The sequence below is a fragment of the Hibiscus syriacus genome, unplaced genomic scaffold (genome assembly GCF_006381635.1).
Source record: "Hibiscus syriacus cultivar Baekdansim isolate YM2019G1 unplaced genomic scaffold, ASM638163v2 tig00005929_pilon, whole genome shotgun sequence".
NCBI lineage: Eukaryota > Viridiplantae > Streptophyta > Magnoliopsida > Malvales > Malvaceae > Hibiscus > Hibiscus syriacus.
The window spans coordinates 1,237,234-1,260,335 of NW_024062071.1; the positions used below are offsets into that span (position 1 = coordinate 1,237,234).

At 34.0% G+C, this 23,102-nt stretch overlaps 2 protein-coding genes, 1 long non-coding RNA gene and 3 pseudogenes across 3 annotated transcripts; 4 read left to right on the top strand and 2 right to left on the bottom strand.

The window, feature by feature from the left end:
• The first annotated feature begins 597 nt into the window (after window positions 1-597).
• On the top strand, window positions 598-1,172 carry LOC120200248 (methyltransferase-like protein 23). The gene is made up of 3 exons (XM_039201143.1): window positions 598-735; window positions 831-935; window positions 1,010-1,172. The coding sequence occupies exons 1-3, from the start codon at window positions 652-654 to the stop codon at window positions 1,118-1,120; spliced, it is 300 nt and encodes a 99-aa protein (XP_039057074.1). The 5' UTR covers window positions 598-651; the 3' UTR covers window positions 1,121-1,172.
• Window positions 1,173-1,275: 103 nt separating this feature from the next.
• Window positions 1,276-1,616, top strand: LOC120200249. The gene is made up of 2 exons (XR_005523523.1): window positions 1,276-1,357; window positions 1,510-1,616. It is a non-coding gene; the product is annotated as an uncharacterized LOC120200249 (long non-coding RNA).
• A 2,932-nt stretch (window positions 1,617-4,548) lies between these two features.
• On the bottom strand, window positions 4,549-5,482 carry LOC120200247. The gene is made up of 2 exons (XM_039201142.1): window positions 5,086-5,482; window positions 4,549-5,007 (listed from the first exon to the last, which is right to left on the bottom strand). Exons 1-2 carry the CDS (start codon window positions 5,381-5,383, stop codon window positions 4,814-4,816), a joined length of 492 nt encoding a protein of 163 aa, XP_039057073.1. The 5' UTR covers window positions 5,384-5,482; the 3' UTR covers window positions 4,549-4,813.
• Window positions 5,483-9,255: 3,773 nt separating this feature from the next.
• On the top strand, window positions 9,256-13,423 carry LOC120200091 (annotated as a pseudogene).
• A 495-nt stretch (window positions 13,424-13,918) lies between these two features.
• On the bottom strand, window positions 13,919-18,229 carry LOC120200246 (annotated as a pseudogene).
• Window positions 18,230-20,340: 2,111 nt separating this feature from the next.
• LOC120200092 lies at window positions 20,341-21,683 on the top strand (annotated as a pseudogene).
• Window positions 21,684-23,102: the final 1,419 nt, after the last annotated feature.

Sequence of the window (23,102 nt, forward strand, 5' to 3'; positions counted from 1 at the left end):
TAATGTTCGTTTCATTTATTAGTGTAAAGTCAATTTTTTAATATATATATATATATAATATTAATATTTTATAATAAAAATAATATTTTTCTCTGTATAAATATGACATGAGTTCTTCAATAGTCTCATCTCACATATTCCATTTTAGATGAAATTAATTAATTAACTAATATTATTATTAATGATGTTAATGAGATGAGTTTTATGAAAAATGCCTCATCTTGCACTCATTTAAGTAGAAATGAATGCAAATTTTACGGTGATAGAATTAAAATAGTGATAAAAATTATATTTATTATATAGGACACTGATGAATATAACTTTGTACATGTCTAATTCTCACTTGCTATTCTAATTTACTTGTTAAAAAGTTGTGGTGATTTATTATCTTTTAAATATAACAATTGAATCAAACCCTAATTAAATCAAAATTGTGGGGATTTTAACATCATAACTTTTATCGGTATAATCACCGTATTCGATGTATTACTCGATTAATTAGGATCGGATATTGTAAAGATACAGAATTAGTTGTGTTAGTATTTGCAGCCCTATAAAACCCTAATTAAATCAAAATTGGAGTTTTATTTTCCTTTCTTTCCCCTTAAATCAACAACTTGATCGACCCAACAAATAAGTATTATCTTTTCGATGGCTTATCAACAAATGACGACGATAAGTCGTTATTTTTTCGGCGACTCTGATAAAACCGCCTTCTCCGTATCGATCGTTGAGGTATTACTATTTTTACTTCACAAAACACTCTGAAAGGGGGAAAAGGGTAGAAGCTTTAAGGATTTAGGTGTAATTTTCATTTCCATGATGCTCAGAACTTGAAAGAAGACTATGGCTTATTCGTTTGGCCTTGTAGCATCGTATTGGCCGAGTTTGTTTGGCAACAGAGATATGGCTTTTCCGGGAATGATGTAGTCGAGGTATTTCTAATAATAAATTCAAATTTTAGCTTTGGCGACTGTCTCTCAAATTTTGATATTTGCTTCTTTTGCAGCTCGGTGCAGGAACTTGCTTACCTGGATTGATAGCTTCCAAAGTTGGCTCCAATGTCACCCTTACCGACGATGCAAATAGATCGGAGGTAGTATTGATGCAGTGTCTTTGAGTTGAAATTTGATAATTTTATCCAAAATTAATTACTTTGGTGGAGATTATTGTTTATTGCTTAAACTGATTATTATGACTGCAACTTATATTTTTGTATGTCCATGTTTTGTTTGATATAAATACAGGTGCCGGAAAACATGAGAACAGTACGGCTCAATTGTTCACAGCCACGCTTCTGCCAAGCTCCGTTCGGAGGCGTCAAATGGAGCGGCTTTGGGCGTGAACTAGGGGAATGGTATCTACACATACCTGCTATATCCTGTTTCTCAAATCTAAGAACTCGGGGATTTGATATCTCTTCTTCATGTGTCTATTATGAACATAATCGAAGTTATTGTACTGACAGATGGATGAATATATCATTTGTGGCAATCTATTTTCTTGCAGGGGACTCGAAAACTACTCGAGTGTGAAACAGGTGACAGAGTATGTCTCCGATGAACAATGGGGTTTGTACGAGCCTCCGAAGCAATGAAGTCCATCAAGGAAATACATCTAATATGCATGAATGTATGTTCGTACGTATGTTACCCCTTCGACCTATGTCAAATGGCTGAGGTTTGCAAAATGTATGTATACATGCATGTGTGTGTGTTCTCGTTCAACGCTTGAAGGTCGTCTCCAAGTCCCCCAAGTCTATGGTAATGAATAAGAGTGAGAACCAGTGGATGTGCTTTAAATGCATGCCACGATGATTGGTGTTAATCCATTCATTTCCACATTGTTTTTTATTCACACATGAATGTTATATTGCGTTATTATAAGCGCAAATTATGTAGTAGGTCCAACGAGAATTAATGCCATAAGGGGCATATGCACTAAACCCTTAGGTGAGTTTGGTTCACGGAATATAAGATTACCGGTGGGAATAAAAGATTATCAGGAAATAGGATTACTGAGAATGTTGTATTTTGTGTTTGGTTGGTTTAGCAGGAATATAAGATTATCATGTTTAGTTAAAGGAATAAAAGATTATTGAAATGTATATTTGATCAAATTGTTCTTATTATATATTTATTTTTTTAACAAGTTGGAAAATATTTATATATTTTCTTTAAAAAAAATTCATAAAATTTATATAATTTTTTTACAAAATTAAAAATATAAAAAGGTTTAATGAAAGAGTAAAATTTTATTTTAACCCCTGAATTTCATATAAAATTTTAATCATAGACTTTTTTTGTAAATCTAAAATAGTTTAAGGATAAATTTATAATTTAACTTTCGAAAAAATTTTATTATTCAATGACAGAAGAATGATATTTTTGAAAAAAAAATTACTGACATTTTAGTCAAAAACGTCGGTAATCCAACGATACCTAAGGGAATGGGGGTAATGGTATTCCCGGTAATATACTCCAAAAAAATCCACTATTGATAATAAAACATTATCGGGAATGAGATTCCCGGCCAACCAAACGAGGGAATATAAATTTCATTCCCATGAGAATCTCACATTCCCCGAACCAAACAGCCCCTAGGGTTAAATGCATCCCTATTATTTAAAAAAATAATATGAAATTTATTTTAATATGTTAAGGAAGATGAAAAAAAAAAAAAAAATTTGTATGCTCATTACTTTTAAGAAAAAATATTAAATTTTAAGACTCATCCTTAAATTTTTGAATCTGTCATTGAATAATAATAAAAATTTAGATTAAATTTAAAGTTAAATCTAGTTTAAGAGTTTTTTTTTTAATTTAGGGTTTAAATATTATTTGAAAATGTCCAACTCTTTATCGTCCGATGCTAGACAACCAAATTGGAGGAGGAAAAAACTGGCATTATTGCTCCACAGCTTTTAATCCCATTGAATTAAATACTAATAGAGACAAATTTTATCAGGCATTAATAGGTTACATGCCAATAGTGACCCACAGAAATAGGGTTCCTCTTCCTGTGTGTATCTCAAGCCTTACAACTATTCATATTTTGTGAATAATTTAATTTTAAAAACCACACCAGAAGAATAACATGATTTAAAAATATTAAAATCCAAATATTAAAGAAGGTTACTTTATTAGTATCTTTCGTGATGAATTCTTTTTAGAAGAAATAAGTTCAAAATAATTGCTGAGGAATCTTTTGATGTATAATCAATTAAATTTTTTTAATGATAAGATGATTTAATATTCTTTCAGATGTTTAAATTATATTTTGAATTTTGGTGTCTAGAGATTTTTTCGTTAAAAATAAGTGTCTAATATTTTTTCGGTTACATTTTTAGATGTCTACCGTTAAAAAATCGTTAAGTGACACATGTCACGTCCATTTTTTTAAAATAATATTTTATTTTAAAAAATAAAAAATATAAACATAACACATGTCACTTAACGATTTTTTTACGGTAGACATCTAAAAGTGTAACTAAAAACTCATTAGACACTTATTTTTAATAAAAAAATTCTTTAGACACTAAAAATCAATTTAAAATATAATTTAAGCACCTAAAAGCGTATTAAGCCGAAATCATATATGTATTTTTAAAAATATAATATTTGATTGAGAAGTCTGACCAATCACGTAAATAGAAGATTCAACTCATTCATCAACAAAAATAATAAAATTGCTTGATATAAAATAAACTATTCAAGTCATTTCATCAAAATCATAAATCAAAAGATATTATAATATTTAAATAATTAATAATAATAGCTATTTCCAATTTAATAAATTGTTCATGCCTTATCATTAACATGATCCCATCATCTACACCTTATGCAGAATGAATACCATCAAATCAATCGTGCACTCATTTAAATTTAGAAATATAAATTCGACTCGTATTTTATAATTCAATAAATTAAATGAAATTGTGATAATAATTATAATATAAAAATATATTTAAGTGGGTAGATTTCAAACTGCAAAATTAACCTAGGAGGGACATGATCGGCTGGTGCATGTACTTTTAATTATCTATTCATGGTCATGGAACTTTAGGGACCATATAAGAGAGGAAAAAGCTATGGTCCATGGAGGCAATTATTACGACCTCGATTCCTTTGTATTTTAGTAGAGCCTGTTCGTTTGAAAAATAGTGATTTTTATTTATAGTATACGCGAGGATCGATATGATACATGGCCTACTTGCATAAACATAATTGTTGATGCATACCCACCTTCCCCTGCGTACTTTGAATTCATATTATTCCTGGAAGTACCTCGTTTACACCGTCAGAGATAATTATGAGTCGGGTCGGATTTTTAGTCTATTTAAATAGATAATGTTTTGTTCATCATGATCAAGTTTGTTTGTACACTTGTACTGAATGTGATGTTCGATTTTGATTGTAATTTCGTAAATACAGTAATCAAAACTCTGACTTTGAATCTTTTGGCTGTCTGATTTTCTTACATTCTAAGATAACATTGATGGTATCAGCATATAGATCACTGTACTGTGTGGAAAATACTAGGACTCCATTGCAAAACATTACTGGAAATTACAACTCAGTCGGGTTTTTTCCTTTTTCTTTTGGATGTACAATCAATTATGCATGTAGCTCAGATCTGCAGGTTGAAGAAAGGTGAGGTTTTTCTGGGTTTTGCTAGACTACATATGGATCCTACAGTGAGAGAAACTGCATGTATTGGTTTTTTTACATGTTAAAAAAAGAAGCTTGGGGGTTCTTTTATGTCTCTTGTGCAGCAATTTAATGTGGCAAAAAAAAAAACATGAAAAATATCTTCAGCTTGTAGGCTCGGTGATGCTCTGTAATGAAGGCTGCCATGTCTTTGATCTGGCCACAGAGTTCGACCTCGATCGTTGTCTTTCCGGTTCAGATCTCTGACCAGCAGCCTTCTCATATGGTTTCTCGGCCGCATAGTCTTGGTTCTTCTTCGTCTTTGCATGTTTCTTCGCATTCAATCCCTTCATAACCTCTAAAAAACCCAAAAGAACAGAAAAACCAAGTCAAAATCAAACTACAAAAACAAGAAACAACCATAGCATTATTATACCTTGAGTGGTAATGAGCCTGTAAACATGACCGAGAAGAAGAGTATCCGTCGGTCGAAGAAGCTTAATCCTGGTCAAGCGAACAGGGCTGACATCCGTCTGTTGTGACCGTGAAGTTTTATCATTATTGTTACGAGGATTGGAATGATAGAAGGTGGTGGATATAAGCAGAGCAACATAGTGACCGGGGTTCATCTTCATAACCTCACGAGCACTCAAAGGCCAACAGAATCTCTCGATTTTCCCGCACGGGTGCTGAAGAACCAGAGTGGCTGCATCAGTAGCTTGGCAGTTTCCCATTCTTTTTTTCCAGCAGTTTCAGAGGAAGAAAAGGGAAGGTATTTTGGCACAGAGGTGAAAGTATGTAGTATCTTTATAGAGAACCACACCACCACCAACTCTGGTATCAGCCAACTTAAATATAGTATTAATTAATCAAATGAAGTCGATTAAAGCAGTGGATTTTGGTTCATTTTAATTGAAGGTGTTGGACCTTTATTGTGCCATGATTTGGTGACCTGTGATTGGTTGGCTTAAAGCATGCGGTGAAAGCATGACCAGAGACCTCACACTTTTTGGGTAAATTACGCGTTTAGTATATAAACTATCGATTTTGATCCGTTTTAATATCTAAACTTGTAATTATTTTAAAAATATAGCTAACGTTTAGTTTTTATTTCATTTTAGTACCCATTAAAAACTTAACGTATGCTGCATTTTTATGGATAAATTACACTATTAATCACTCAACTATCTTCTCACTTCTATTTTGGTACTAAAGTTTAAAAGTTTTCAATTTAACTATTAAACTTTCAAATTCCTCTTATTTTAATCACTTTAATTTATTTTATTAATATTTTATGACATTACATTTTTAATTATTATTTTATTAATATATAATTAAAAAAATAAATTTGAAAGTTAGAGTGATTAAATTAGGAGTAATTTAAAAGTTAAGTAATTAAATTAAAAAACTTAAATTTTAGTAACTAAAATAGGAGTGAGAATATAGTTGAGTGACAACTGGTTCAATTTATTCATAAAAAGGTGCCACGCGTAAATCACCTCTTAAATTTTTAACGGTAAGTTGCTAAAACGAAACAAAAACTAAACGTTAAATATAATTTTAAAAATAATAAAAGTTTAAGTATTAAAATAGACTAAAACAAATAGTTTAGGTACTAAATTTGTAATTTACTCTTGATTTTTTAAGCTATACCTTTATTTATCTCCTCCAATTTTTAATAATAAAAATAAAATGTGTTAAGGATATTTGTAAAAATAATATTTAAAACTATTGTTAAGTACATTACACAGTTGTTGGACAGCACTGTTCTATATAGGCTCTAATACTGCCACGTCGACCAAGTTTATCCAACGACTCATCTTGGAATTGACGGTTATCTATAAATATGTGGACTAAATTTCTTGCAAGAACACTGTTTTTTATTGATATTTAATTTATTGTTGATTAATTTAAATTTATTATAAAAATATGTCTTTCAATTCAAATGTTTGCATTTAAAATTTCATTATTTATTTAAAAAATGTAATTCTTCCTTTCAAAAATATGTAATTCTTATATTACTATAGTAACACAATTTGAATATAAATAGTTTAAAAGTTTATACATAAGATTTATATAAAAAATATATATTATAAAAAATATTAGTTTTTTGAAGGCATAAGGAGTTTAAAGGTTTATACATGAGATTTTTTTTTAACTTTATATAATTTTATGTTTTTATTTTCATCTTATGTTAGATATAGTACGTTTTATGACATCAAAAACTACTTAGGTGATTTATATTTTAGTAAAAGAGTGGACCAAATGACCTCCGTGGTAAAAAATTTATTGTTATATCTGAAGATCTGAGTTCGAGCACCATAGATATTAGGGGTGTGAACGATCAATATTGAATGATTAAAAATTTATCTTTGAACAGATATTACTTTATACATATAAAGAATTTATCTAAAATCAATATATTATAATTTATTATAACCATCAAATCTATCAACAATATTTGGACAAGATGTTTATACAGAAAAGCATCTTAGGAGGCTACTTATCTCAACCTGCAAAGCTTGGTTTAGCCTAATGTCATCCAGACAATACAAATCTTTATGTTAATTCGGTCACTAATGGAGCTCTAAACGCAAGTTAAAAGACAACAATAATTGAGAGAAAGTGTATATAAATAACAGTAAATAGGCCCCATTCGGGCACGATCCAGTGAGTCTGACGCAGCGGTGGACCATTGGCCCATTTGTCATTTCATATGGATCGTCCATCCAACCACAAAATCCAAGTCCTTTTACGGGCGGGCGTGTGAAAAAGCCTTTACTTTAATTTTCCTAGAATCTACTAATTTTATTTAAAATAAAAAATATTCAAAATTATATTGAAGATTTATAATTATAATCGTAAATTAAGTAGGATAATTTCCTATAATAATTGAAGTAAAAGTAACAATTTAAGATCATATAAGGGTTTAACAAGGAAAGATTAAAACATAATCAAGAAATTCGAACAAAGATAGATGTAAGCAGATCTAGTCGCATCGACAAACCAACCACAAAAGAGAATCAAGGTATTGAAAAACTATTGACAAACCGTAAATCAGACTCGAGCGACGCGAAAAACTATCCACAAACGCATAACGGGTATCCAAACACAATTCGAGGGTCTAAAGCATGGAAAATCAACAATGTAACATATACACGTCATCTTGATCAGTCGCGACGATGTCAAATCAATCCTTTAAAAAATATAAGTGAAAACAATAGTCAAACAATCGAAAAACGTGTTAAAAGACAGAAGAAAACATGTCATAAAGACAGATAAATACTGTCATACAAACAAACTTATTGAAAAAAAAAATAAAAAAAAATTAACAATAAAAAACACCAATGGTCGACAATTAATATTAAAATTAATGCCTATTAATAAAACGATCTACCAGTGAGAAAAAACTTAAAAGCAACAAATAAGTTTTTTTTCTTGTTTGTTAAAACCAACGAAATAATAGAGAACGTGATTGGTATTCTAAACATATAGTTATATGATAAGTTTCATATATTTATATAGGGTAAAGTATAAAAATGGTCCCTGACAATAGAGTATTATTTTTATTTAGTCTCTAAACTATGAAAAGTTACAAAATAATCCTCTAATTACAGAATGTTGCTTTGTAAAGTCCTTCGACTATTAAAAGTTACAAAATGATCACTTGACTATTTATTATGTTCCAAACTAGTCATTTTTCGTTAAAAAATTGGCGGTTGTCTAAGTTGAACGTTAACATGTTGATTGAGATATGATAATCGTTTGAGATCCTGTAATCAAATTTTATCATATAATAGTCAATAGATTAACGTTCAACTCAGAATACTGTCAAATTTTCAAAGAAAAAGGATAAGTTTGGAACACAATGAATAGTTGGTGACTATTTTATAACTTTTTATAGTTGAGGGACTTAATAAAGCAGTATCCTATAGTTAAGGGACCGTTTGTGCCCTTTACCCATTTATATATCAGCATGTTCATTCGTATACAATAGATGAGATAAAATATATGTATATATTATTATAATTTAAATAAATTAGTACCCAATCGACTTGTTTTGTTATTTTTTAGCCCATAAAAATTATGTATTAATCATTAACGCCTAGCAAGATACAATTTGTCTAATATATCTAAAAGGATGAAAATTTAATTGTGGATGTTATTTCTTCTTGGTGGGTCAAAGGAAACATTAAGCTTACGTAGGTTGATTTGAGACTATGGTTGTGTTCGTATTTATTTGTTTATTTTTTAAGGTGTTTATATTCGATTTGTGTTAGTTTGTTAATTTTTAAAGATGTTCATATTCGATCCTTTTAAAATTGGTAAACATATTTATTTAATGTTCGACAAATACCGCTCTCCTTTTCCCTTTTTATTTGCAAACCAAACAAAGATGGTAAAATTACAATATTAGACCTTAAATTCTTAGGCTTTATAGTTTGAGCTCCAAAAATTTATCTTACGTCCAATTTAATCCTTACATTCACCCACATTTAAAATGTAAGAAAAAGAAAAGGAGAACCGGGTAAATGAGTTTGTTCATCAAATTCTCTGTTCATTTACATCTTTATATATATAGATAGATATAGTTCGATTCTCTAATATGCTGCAAAACCGAAAAAGGTTGCTAAAAAGACAGCAATTGATGGATGAAGTGGAGAACTCAATAGAAGACAAGGCTGAGAAAAGCAAGATCCTGGAGGGACTAATTGGTTTCATTCTGATATCGACACAGGTCTTACATTTTAATCAGATCCCAAAGTCTATTTTTTTTTATATGTATTAGCTCTAAAAATATTTCCCTGCAGGAGGCAGCTGTGGTTCCACCATATGTTGCATTTGCTGTGAGACCGAATCCGGGATTCTGGGAGTTCGTCAAGGTGAACTCGGAGAACCTCCATGTCGACGGCATTAACCCTTCGGATTACTTGAAGTTCAAGGAAACTATATTCGACCAAAATTGGTATAATTAATGATAGGAGATTACTTCTCCCTGCAGTTTATATTGGATTCCTGCAATGTTTTCAGCAATCATTCTTATGCTATGGTGCAGGGCGACCGATGAGAATGCTTTGGAAATCGACTTCGGATCCATTAACTACACTACCCCTCATTTAACCCTTCCTTCTAGCGTCGGCAATGGAGCCACCTACTTCTCGAAATTCATGTTCTCAAAGCTATCTGAGAGCTGCGAATGCGATAGCCCGCTGTTGGACTACCTATTGGCCCTTAATCACCAAGGGGAGGTAAATATGTCACACATACATATGTTTGACTCCATTTCTTCTTATGTTTGTGAGAATCGTGTGTGAATGTACTTGGAGTTGCAGGATCTCCTGATAAACGGAAATATAAATACAGTCGACAAGCTTAAAACAGCTCTGTTGGCAGCGAGCAGTACCGTCTCCCCATTACCAAAGGAAACACCATACGAGAATTTTGAGTCAAGGTTATGTCTAGATTGAAACTATTACTTAATACATAGAAAATATCTAAAAACGGAAAAGCATTTCCTTACTGTTTCAATGGTGGCAATTAATATCAGGTTAAAAGAGTTCGGTTTCGAGAAAGGATGGGGGGATAATGCAGGAAGAGTTATGGAGACAATGATGACCCTTTCCGAGGTGTTACAAACTCCGGAGCCTGCAAAACTTGACTCGCTCTTTTGCTGGCTCCCGACCGTGCTTAAGATCGTAATCGTATCATCTCACGGTTACTTCGGGCAGGCAGATGTGCTCGGCTTGCCAGATACCGGAGGCCAGGTAACGATATAATAAAACGGTAAAGATGGATTCAACCGAGGTAATTAAGTAATCACAGAATTGTTTTGCAAATGTAATAGGTGGCTTAGATTCTTGATCAAGTAAAAGCTCTGGAGGAAGCTGTGCTACTAAGAAAAAAATCACAAGGCCTTGCCTTGACGCCTCAGATTGTTGTGGTAAGCAACATATATATACGTATATCTTCAATAATAATTTACGATCCTGTCATTGTCATGTCATTTTGCAATATTGTAGGTAACTCGCCTTATACCGGATGCTCGAGGAACCACATGTAACCATGAGCTCGAGCCGATCATCAACACCAAGCATTCCCACATACTCAGAGTCCCATTCAAGACAGATAAAGGAGTACTTCAACAATGGGTCTCACGGTTCGACATCTATCCCTATCTAGACACATTTGCACAGGTATATATATATATATATATATATATATATATATCCTTCGTGTCCATCACTTATCCTTGCATTTCTGTTATTTTCTAAATAACTTAATCGGAATCTACGTCTGCCACAACCAGGATGCTCAAGCGAAAATCCTTGAACACATGGGATGTAAACCGGACCTCATAATCGGAAACTACAGTGACGGAAATTTGGTGGCATCCCTAATGGCTAGCAAACTTGGAATCCCTCTGGGAAATATAGCTCATGCTTTAGAGAAAACCAAGTATGAAGATTCAGATGTCAAGTGGAAAGAGCTAGAAGCAAAAGTATCACTTTTCATGTCAATATACGGCTGACATACTAGCAATGAATGCCGCCGATTTCATCATAACTAGCACCTATCAGGAAATTGCTGGAAGGTTGTTTACTTACGTCCATGTTATAAAACATGAGACTGATTTAATCCCTAGCGTTTAACTGAAAAGTGGTGAATTTTCTATCAGAGCTCCGAAAAACCTGGACAGTATGAAAGTCATGCAGCCTTTACCATGCCCGGACTTTGCCGTGTTGACTCGGGCATCAATATATTTGACCCCAAGTTCAACATAGTTGCTCCGGGGGCTGACCAGTCCGTCTACTTTCCCTACACAGAGGAAAACAGGCGTCCATCGTCTTTCCATCCGGCCATTGAAGAATTACTCTACAGCCAGAACGATAACGAGCACATGTAAGCCAGACGTAACTTATTTCCGTGACATGTATAGTTCATCACATATAATGGTAATCTTAATCATACCAAACAGTGGATATCTGGAAGACTGGAGGAAACCGATTATCTTCTCCATGGCAAGATGATACTGTGAAGAACATTACAGGTCTAACTGAGTGGAATGGAAAGAACAAAAGGCTTAGAGACTTAGTAAACCTCGTTTGGTTGCCGGATTCTTTGATCCTTCCAAGTCCCATGACAGAGAGGAGCAAGCAGAAATAAGAAAGATGCATCATCTGATAGAGCAATATCAAATGAAGGGTCAATTCAGATGGATTGCAGCCCAGACCAATAGACTTTGCAACGGAGAGTTGTATTGATGCATTGCCGATACAAAGGGAGCTTTCGTGCAGCCCGCCCTTTACGAGGCCTTTGGACTCACTGTTATAGAAGCAATGAACTGAGGATTACCCACCTTTGCAACCAACAAAGGTGGCCTGGCCGAGATTATTGTGGATGGGGTCTCGGGTTTCCATATTGATCCAAACAATGGGGACCAGTCCAACAACATCATAGCTGATTTCTTCGAGAAGTGCAAGATGGATGCTCAACATTGGAACAGGGTGTCAACTCAAGGGCTTCGTCGCATACACGAATGGTACCGATACGATACACTAAAACGGCATCGATGAAACATGTTTAGCCTAGAAATTTTTCATTGAATGGCTTCAGTTATTGTCTCTTGCACATGAAAACGCAGCTACACATGGGAGATTTATGCAAACAAACTGCTGGACATGGGATCCACCTATGGATTTTGGAGGCAATTGAACAAAGAACAAATTCTAGCCAAGCAAAGATATATTCAACTGCTCTTCAATCTGCAATTCAGGAAATTGGTGAGTGAATTTGGATACTATCATTTATAAAAGAGAAAATAACCTCAGTGACCAAAAATGCCTTATAATATACGATTTTAACCAACTTTTTTTGTATTTGCCAAAATGATCAACTAAATCGTAATGCGATCGATAATTCGCAACGCGATCTCCGGTATCGCAAATCAGTTTCCAGATTCGCAACGCGAACTTCGACTATCGCATTGCGATTTACATATTCGCATTGCGATAGTCCAAGTTCGCGTAGTGATAGTCGAAGTTCGCGTTGCGATTTTCCAAATTCGTTGCGATAGTCCAAGTTCGTTGCGATAGTTGAAGTTCGCGTTGCGATTTATTCCAAATTCGTTGCGATAGTCCAAGTTCGTTGCGATAGTCGAAGTTCGCGTTGCGATTTATTTTCAAATTCGCTACGATAGTCCAAGTTCGCGTTGCGATTTATTCCAAGTTCGTTGCGATAGTCGAAGTTCGCGTTGCGATTTATTCCAAATTCGTTGCGATAGTCTAAAATCGCAACGACTGGTGGTATTGCATTTGTTTCTTAAGAATTTTCTCTAAAAAGATAGTATTCGCGCAGACGTGTCGAAGACACGTATTACCACGACCACGACCACGAATTTGGAAAATCGCAATGCGATAGTCAGAATCGCGTTGCGAATCTGGAAACTGATTTGCGATACCGAAGATCGCATTGCGATTTAGTTGGTCATTTTGGTAAATCCAAAAAAAATTGGTTAAAATCGTATATTATAAGACCTCTTTATATAAATGGCATGCAAATATAACTTTTATCACAAATTAATGTAACAGGCGAGGACTGTGCCTGTTCCAACTGAACAACCCCAAGTAGCACTAAAATCTCCGAAAACTAAACCGACACCATTGTTGCCTACTGAAACTCCTCAGTCAGCACCTGTTGTAGAATCTAAACGGGGACAACTGAAACCTGCGGCATCACAGGATAAAACCGAACTTCAACCTGCAGCAGCAAAGTAATACCAATGTGCATTTAGAAGTTTCCATCGTTATTTTATCCCTTGCTTTAGTCTTAACCAGAATTATTCTGTCACATGCAGAGATCAAAGTTATCTGGAGAAGATTAGCCGTTTCCACAAAATGTGCTTCACAATTGGCTCTTTATTGCTGTTCTATTATTTCATAAGGAAGTTGTATTACAGCTTTTTATCGTGGTAACATGGTGGAAGTATAAGTTGATGACAGACACCTAAGCATTCTAAAACTTGTAAACCTTTGTTAATGAATAAAATGCCTTTGAAGCTTCAAATTGTAAAGTACTGATAAATTCTTGGACGCTGCCCTGAAAATAAACTTCATACCGATTTTATATTTTCAAGCATTTTATTTATATTTTTACTTTATGACATTAATAAAGATCATGAGCAATTATATATAGAGAAAGACTTAAAAATGTCAGATTTCTATTCTCAAATTGGTGATGGATCTTTCTGGTATCAGACAGACTGCACAAACTTGGTGGGAAAGCAATCTTTCAACAATTAACTTGACTAGCAAACTAACATTTTTTATCTGTTGATTGTTAAAGATTAACAATAAGATATGATGACATGAAATCCAAAGACAATCTGGGAAACCTCAATATCCTACAACACAACACAGATAATTTCCTACAATAAACCCTTAAAAGGGTCAGGGGGCTCATAGCGGCACAGACTCTAGGCGAACTACCAGGGCCTCTTCTTTCCACCAAGAGATACAGCATTAGATCCTGATATCAAAGACCTGTTGCCGAAGCCGCCTCGTCCTCTGGAGCGGAAGTTTCCTCCAGAACCTAAAAACCAAAACAAGCATTGTTGATTATCTCAAGCTAATAATATACCGGGAAGTCTTAATATGCTCGTTACTTTGCCAACAGGTACCAAAACAAAGTATTACCTCCAAACTTCGAAGGTGCAGAGCGAGCCAATGTGGACAATGCGGGGGAGACAACATGCCCAGCATCTTGTAGGAGCTTGATTAGGTCCCTAGCATACTTTGCATTTGCCTGTGTTAAGAAGGTAAAAGCAGTTCCTTTGGCCCCTGCTCGTCCAGTTCTACCAATCCTGTGTACATAATCCTCCAGACTAGTAGGAAAATCATAGTTGATAACACACTTTATGTCCTTTACATCTACAGAAAAAGGAAGGAAAATCAGAACAAAAGTTGTAGAGTAAGAAAAAGATAAGGTTGTGATAAATTGAGGGCTCTAATAAAACCTAAGTAGCTTCTTTGAGCAACATAAGGAGATTTGCTTGAAACAATGTACAAGATAGACAGGCCTAGCTACTCAAATTGACATTGTTTTCTACTCTAGAATAAATGAATATTGAAGGTAATTAAAAACATATATTGCATGCAATATTCTTTATACTAAGCAGGCTCAAACATTAAGAACCCTAGGAATTTTAAAAAACTCCCTTATCCCTGCAACCTACGATCCAAATGATCAATATTAAGATAACACATTCATTAGATAAATGTGCCCACCTTAACTTTGCAGGGATAAGGTATACCACCACCATTTTCGTTCCCAATCAAATAATATAAGCAAATGTGAGTCAACCAGGCTGCCGCAATAAACCAGCTCCATAACTGTGGATGGGCGACACTAACTTCCACTTCAACCACATAACTTACACTTGAAGTACAGACAACTATCACATAAGAGAGATTTCTAATTTTTCTTTTCCCCCAACCTAAAATCGGGACATACAACTTCTCAAAAAGAGCAACAGAGTAGCCCGAGCTTTGTATTGTACACCCCACCAAACTATAGGTCACCACCTCAGTGTCTATGCAAAAGCTCCTTGTGCCCATGAAACATGAGCTGTAAGCATAAGGCAGTAGCCAATTATCTTAGGGGATACCGTGTATATGAGAAACCAGTATGCCTCTCAGTCCAACTCATAACTCCCTTAAAGTGGAGGATCATGCTTATCAGTCAAAAAAATATAAATGTTTACACATCATAGCACCGCGCACCCAAGCCACAAATTATTGTCTCAGGATACTGGAAAGCAGCCGGCAGACTCGATTACCTTCACCATTTCAAGACCTACATGAGAATGCTAAGATTCTTAAAACACAGTGATCCTACCAAGACCCCGTGCGGCCACATCAGTGGCAGTCATTATAGGACTTCTGCCACTTTTAAATTCAGCCAAGACCCAATCTCTTTCAGCCTGATTTTTATCACCATGGATGGACAGAGCAGGCCATCCATCCATTCTGAGCTGCCTAGTAACTTGATCACATCCCTTCTTTGTCTCCATAAATATGAGTATCCGGTTTCCATCCATCACTTCCTTCAGCAGTTTGATTAGCCTGCACAAAGAGAAATCAGAATTTAATATCTCAATATCAAAAAAAAACTTTCCATGAAACAAGTTGCAAAAACAAACCTGTTGTACTTTTCCATCTCTGTTACGACTTCAACAACTTGGTTAATAGATTGGTTTGCTTTTAGATCAGGTGATCCGATAATAACCTTAACATCATAAGAATTTGGACAATCAAGAATATGCCTCTAGGCCCCTCGTAGATATATATATATGACACATATATAAAAGTATACGCAAAAATAGATGCCACATAAACTTCATTACAAAACCTTGTAAGGGTTGCATAAAAACTGCCTTGCTAATGATTCAACTTCCTTTGGCCATGTTGCACTCCAGTACAATGTTTGTCTATCAGGCCGAATCTGATCATGGATAAAACCAAAATCATCATGTAAAGATTCAAACCGTTTTCATTTGAAAGGATGTGATGCCTAGAATTAGCAACAACCTTAGAGGCAAAAGATGCATTTCAGCCAAAACTCTAAGCAACAGGAATCAGAATTAATTAAAATATGCAGTTTTTTTCTAAACTGAACAAAGCAAACATCAACGCATGTGAGCAATATCTCTGCTTCACCAGTTTAATCAACCTTTTCCACTTCAAAATCATTCAACTACACAGATTTTACCATATTTTCAAAATTGAATGCCTAGTATCTTTTGTATGATATATATATATATTAGAACTTTGTTATTTTCTACATTGCTAGATTCAGAACAAAGTTGTAGCTTTAGGCTCTGCTTGGTATGGTGGCTAAGTCTCCAAGTACTAAAGTGGCTATAAATGTTAACCATTTGACTAAAAAATTTTCTATCCTTCACACCAAACAAAGCCTTAACCTTGAAGAACTGATTAGTTTCAAATTAATTTCTTCAAGTGGGAAATGGACACTAAACCAGAAGAAGATGACTTGGTGACAATAAAGCTACCTGAGATGCAATTTTTCTTATCTGGGGCTCAAACCCCATATCCAACATTCTATCAGCCTTCATCCAGAACAAGGTAAGTCACTCTTTGCAAGTTTGTGTGCTGAGCTTCTAGCATATCTATCAGTCGACCAGGTGTAGCAATTACAACCTCAACACCTAGCATAGAAAACAAAATCAATATCGCAGTTACGAAGATCATAATGGTGCTCACATTTTCAAAGATAAAATTAGGAATACCTCGTTTAAGATCCCTAATTTGTGGTCCCTTAGGAGCACCACCATAGATACAAGTACTTCTTATATTAGCACGAGTAGCAAACTTTGCAGCTTCTTCTTGAATTTGAACAGCTAACTCCCGCGTAGGAGCTAATATTAATACAATAGGACCATCACCATGAACTACACAAGTAGAAGAACAAGAAATGAGCAACTGTATTGAAATTAAAACCGCAACAACCAAGAGAAACAATCTGATTAATGACACTAACCCAATCGTGGCTGTGCATTAACATGAATCAATGCCGGCAGTAAATATGCCAGAGTTTTTCCAGAACCAGTCTCAGCAATCCCAATTAGATCTTTACCCTTCAAAGCCATAGGCCATCCCTGAGCTTGAATTGGAGTTGGCTCAACAAAACCCAATTTAGCAATCACCTCAAGACAGTAATCTGATACACAATTTAAAAATAATAGTTAGATAAAATCAATTTAGACCGTAAAAAGAAATTGAATACTTGTCAAAATATAAATACCAGGAAAATTGGCATCACGGAACATCTTTATCGGTTTGGGAATATCGTGTCCTTGAACTGTAATCTCCCTTGTTCTACGATAAAGCATTACTTCTTGCTCTGTCATTTCCCGAACTGCATGACTCTCCCTATAAAAGTTCTTCTCAAAAGGAACCAGATTTCCAAAATTTTGCCTAGGAAGTGAAACATTGTCCAAATCCCCTTTACTGGACCCTCCGTGCCTCCCTCCATAACCCCTTCCGCTGCCTCCACGGCCACCTCTACCCCCACCACCACGGCCGGCTTCACGACTTCTTATGTTGTCACTTCGGTCCATCTCGAATCTTCCAGGGGGAGGGCGGAAGCTCGAGTATGAATCGAAATTCCCTTGACTTCGCACGAGCCCTCTTCCCTGAAAAGACGGAGGGTGCGCCGTCGGAGGGCCACCGTAAGGAATCTGTCCACCGCGGGGGTGAGAAGTAGGAGCTGACGGCGGGACCATTCCTGGACCCATAGCCGATGAGCCAACCGGAGGCGGTGGACCCATAAAATCACTACAAAAGAAAAGGCAAAATCTTTCAATTCATATAATAAATAAATCAACAAGGGAAGATAGATCTGAAAAGGAGGGGAGGGAAGTACCTCCTACGCTGTCGGTAAGATTGGGGGTCGCCATATCTACGGTCGTAAGGAGTCATCAAGCTTCGGACAAGGGATTTCAGAAAAAAATCGAGACTTTAATACCAGAAAGTACTGGTTTCCTAGTTGTGAGAGATGGAGATCGGGCAAAAGGATAGGGAAACTGTCAAGCTGCTTGATTGTTATATAGACAAGATATATATAGGAAGATATTATCTAGTCAAACTAGTTGATTGTTTTGGTTTAAAATGGGCAAAAATATCCAAATTTTGTTTTGAAGTTTTTTTTCTTTCAGATATAAGATATTTGGGGGGAAATTATAAGTGTAAATGCTACACTATATATCGAAAGATGTTAAGACGATATGATAATTTTAAAAATATATATAAACAATATGATGATTTCTTTTAGATTGTATATATGCTCAAAAGCTTATAACGATATAATTTTGTCAAAATTATTGAATAATTTGTGTATTTCCTTAACCTCATCTTATCGTTTAAACATCTTATAATGTGCATGGTAACATTCGCATTAAATAAGAAAATAATTTTCCAAACATTCTGCATGATAATTTTTTTATTATATTATATTATATAATCAATTTTGTTGTTAAAATGATAAGGAAACAATCATGGCTAAAGGAGAAGAAAAACAATAGGAAAAAAAAGAAAATATTTAGAAGTTCAAAATTTGCAAGAAAAAAGAATTAGGATTTAAAAGAGGATTGTTGAAGCAAAAATATTTTTTATAAGTATAGGGTGAATATAAGGCAATTCAAAGATTTTCAATCGTTTTGAAAATGAACATTCATATTCCTGCATACGCGATGCTCGAACCCGATATCTTAAGGAATAACGACTAAAGGTGTAAATGATCAGTTCGTGAATCGATTGTAGAACATTATTTTGTTAAGCTAAATAAACGAGTATGAACAAAATTTTTATATTAATTTAATAAACAAACGAAAAAGATGTGTGTTTGAATCGTTTATGTTCACGAACAATCTCGTTTATCAACTTGTTCGTGTGAACAAAGTTGTTTGATGACTTATTTATAAGCTCATTTAGAAGTTTGTTTACTTTTTATTTTATTTTTTACATTTAAAATATTGGTGAATGTAGGGCTTAAATTGAATACATGGTGAAACTTGAAGTTCAAACCATGAAGCTTGAGGAGTTTAAGCACAAGTGGCGTAATTTTATCATTTTTAGCTTAAAATGAATATGCTCACGAATGTTAAATGAATACATTCGTGAATGCTAAATAGATATGTTTATAAACATATTCGTGAACACTAAATAAACGAAAGCGAACATCTTCAAAAATAAACAAAACAACACAAACCAATTGATGATTTCCTTTGTTTTACCTCATTGAAGTGCATTGTAGAAGTTTTTATGTGTAAATCCAACATTATGAAAACCTCTGCCTGATGTGTGAAATAACTCATTACTTGTGATGTCCCAACACCAACATCTTTCAATGTTGTTGCCTCATCCACATCAGTCTCACTCACAGTTATGAACGCATAAATGGTGTCATAATAGTTGTGCACAATGCATGATTATGTTCCTGAAAAAACTTACTTAGAACCCATTGATCGTTTGTATTTATTGCTGTCACCAAGATTTTTGCCTTGCATCCGGTTCTTGTGACTGGCGTATGAGCACGTTGACGATCAACATTATTGACTTTGGATGACCAAAACCCTTATTTTAAACAACAAAACTCTCGTGTCTTCACATTTCTTTCCCTATTCAGGCATGTTGTTCCCCGACGTGCACTAAAACCATGTTTTCACGCATATTTTGTGTAAAAATCCCAATCTTTCTCACGTGTAGAAAAGAGGTGATCAACCAATCTTTCATATTCATCAACAATAAGTACTTCATGGCATTCTCCGCTCGACTTAACATCATCTGATGCAGTATGGTCCATAAAAAATGGTTCAGTGGTCCCAACAAGAGTTGATGTTGAATTTTGATTTTAGAAGTTGAAGTAGATGTTCATAAAACAACATGCTTCTGTGGTGTTTTCAATTATATTAGGTGGTAGTAGTTGAAGGGTGGGTACAACATTTATTTATTAGGACATATTTAGGTTTGTATAATTAGTAAGTATCAAATGCAATAAATTTAACTGGACGTATCGATACCAATAATGTAAATATTGATACTTTGATTATAAGTTTATACATGTTTTCTGTAAGTATGGATACTTCTTGTGCCGATATCGGTATTTTTATTCCAGTATGCTTGTCAACACCCTTATTAACGCCTACGGCAAGGCAAAAATGTATCTTGCTGATCTCTCTTCTAAGTTTCAGGAATGCTCCATCTGGATGCAATATTATATATACAATATAGTGTGAAACAAAATTTGTTCCTAGATGGAGCGATTGAAGTTCACTTGCATGAAAGTAACTAGTTCTTTTCGTTTGCTGAAAGGTTCCAAGAGATGGAAATGACACTGGTGGAGATGCTTAGGGGAAAGGATTGTGAACCAGATGTTTGGACCATGAACTCCACAATCAGAGCCTTTGGCAGTAGTGGGCAAATCGAAACCATGGAGAAGTGTTATGAGAGGTTTCAGAGTGCTGGTATCCATCCTAATATTAAGACCTTCAACATTCTATTAGATTCCTATGGAAAATCCGGAAACTATTAAAAGATGAGTGCTGTGATGGAATATATGCAAAAATACCATTGCTCGTGGACGATTGTTACGTACAATGTGGTGATAGATGCCTTTGGAAGGGCTGGTGATTTGAAACAAATGGAGTATTTGTTTAGGCTAATACGGTCGGAAAGAATCAAACCTAGTTGTGTTACCCTTTGCTCCCTGATAAGAGCTTATGGTCAAGCTGGAAAACCTGAAAAAATGGCCGGCGTTTTACGGTTCGTTGAGAATTCTGATGTAACGTTGGACATTTTTTTTTTCAACTGTTTGGTGGATGCTTATGGCAGGATGGGATGCTTTGCACTGCAGAGATGAAGGGAGTGCTTGAAATGATGAAGCAGAAAGGATGTAAACCTGATAGATCACATATAGAACCATGATTAAGTCTTACTCTATCAGTGGGATGACTAAACATGCAAAGGAGCTACGGGATCTCGTTGAGTCAGCGGCTGTGTCTTGTTCAAGAATGCCGAAGCCTGATTTCCGACAACCAGAATATTACAGGTCAAATATCCCTGAGATACAATGTGTATTTTCATTTCCCCCCCCCCCCCGTAACGTTGTAAATGTACACCATCACCATTCCCCCCCGGTTATGTTGTAGAATGTAATTAATCGTTTAATAATTACTTTTCAATATTCTGAATAATTATAAGAAAATATTTATTTATATATATTTTTTAATACAATGTATTTATATCTTGCAATCGCGGTTATTTGAATTTGTGATTATTTGAATTCAAGACATGAATAATTTTTTCTTTTACTACTTGCTTGTTTCTATCTTTTTCCCCCTCGTGTTCACACCCTTTAATATAGACACCGGCAACGGCAACGGCAACGACAACAGCTTCAAGTCCGTCAAAAATCACCAAAAGCAATGGGAAACGCCAAATTTGGGCAGGGGTGATGTAGCCCGTGTAGGCTTTATCCACATCCCTTGACAAACAAGCTTTGTTCCCGTGTGGGATTACCACCAAGCAATCAAACCCATCAGTCAAGTGTCGTGGCCCTTTGCCTTTCTTTAAAGACACGTGGCAAAGATAGTTTCTGGGATACTTTGTCTTTTACTTGCCTAGTGTAGTCAGTTAAGCTAAGCTATAATATTTATCGTATGTCAGTGGATTTCTCATGGGTTTATATTATATTTTATTATTTCAACTTTTTATTTTGCTGAATTGTAAATAGTTAGTAAAAAAATAAATTATCAAATATTTTTTAAAGAATCAATACGACTAGAATTTGGTATTTGCTATTTTTAATATAGCATTTGAGTTTGGTTTGAATTAAATTTTAATATAGATATATTATTAAAAAGAAATGTCATTATATATAATTCTATTTAATTTAAAAATATCAAATGTTACAGATTTTGTGGTAAAAGATTTGGGCATAAAAGGTTTTAGTGGTAAATTTGAATTATAAATAATAGATTTTAATATTTGTATTTACAATATTAATTGATAGTATTAAACTTAATCAAAGTATTAAATAATAATATAAATACTTTAAAATATATTTATGTAAATAATTTTATTTTAAAAAAATGTTTTAGAGTATTATAAATGATGCGATATAAGACATATAATATATAAGAGAGTTTTTAGTCATGAGTTCAAAACACAATTAATGAACGTTATTAAATTAATTATTAAAAATGTATATTAATACAAAATAACAAAAAAATATAATAATTTATTATACTTTTTAATTGAATTGATAAAAAAATTAATAGATTATACTAAATTTAATCATAAAATAAATAGATATAGATATATTAATTTCAATTAAGAATTATTTAAATACGATTCATTTAAAAGTTTAAAAAATTTTGAGAAAAAAATAAATTTAAATCTGATTTAACTGTAAATTGGAGTTTGGTTTGAAAAAATAAAATTTTAATGAAGTTAAAAGTAAAATTTGGGTGTGATGAAAACATAAAACTTCTAAAAATTATAAAATTTATGATTTACAGGAAAGCTAAACAAAAAGGAAATTCACCTGTCACTTTGGTCAATTTAGGTAATTTGGTGTCAGTCATGTAATTTTTCCTGAAAAGGAGGGTATATATATACTCATCGCCCACGTCGCCTACCGCATTGTTTACATATTGGCCCCTCCTATTAACACGATCTCCTATATCTCTCCCCGATAGCCGTCTCTATCTTGTATCTTCTCTTGTGCTTTTATTTTTTAAGATTCATTTATTTATTTTCTCTGAATAACACTGAGAAAATAAGAAACGGAGCTTAATTAAGATCTTTCTATCCATTATTGTGATAGATCAATAAGGCTTCAGTTTTCCTCAGGTGATCCAGGTAAAATTATCAGTGC

Coding starts and splice junctions, on each gene's coding strand:
- LOC120200248 (XM_039201143.1), top strand. CDS start 652: ATGGCTTATCAACAAATGACGACGATAAGTCGTTATTTTTTCGGCGAC. Junction 736..830: donor TCTCCGTATCGATCGTTGAG/GTATTACTATTT, acceptor CATGATGCTCAG/AACTTGAAAGAAGACTATGG. Junction 936..1,009: donor CCGGGAATGATGTAGTCGAG/GTATTTCTAATA, acceptor CTTCTTTTGCAG/CTCGGTGCAGGAACTTGCTT.
- LOC120200247 (XM_039201142.1), bottom strand. CDS start 5,383: ATGGGAAACTGCCAAGCTACTGATGCAGCCACTCTGGTTCTTCAGCAC. Junction 5,008..5,085: donor CAGGCTCATTACCACTCAAG/GTATAATAATGC, acceptor TGGGTTTTTTAG/AGGTTATGAAGGGATTGAAT.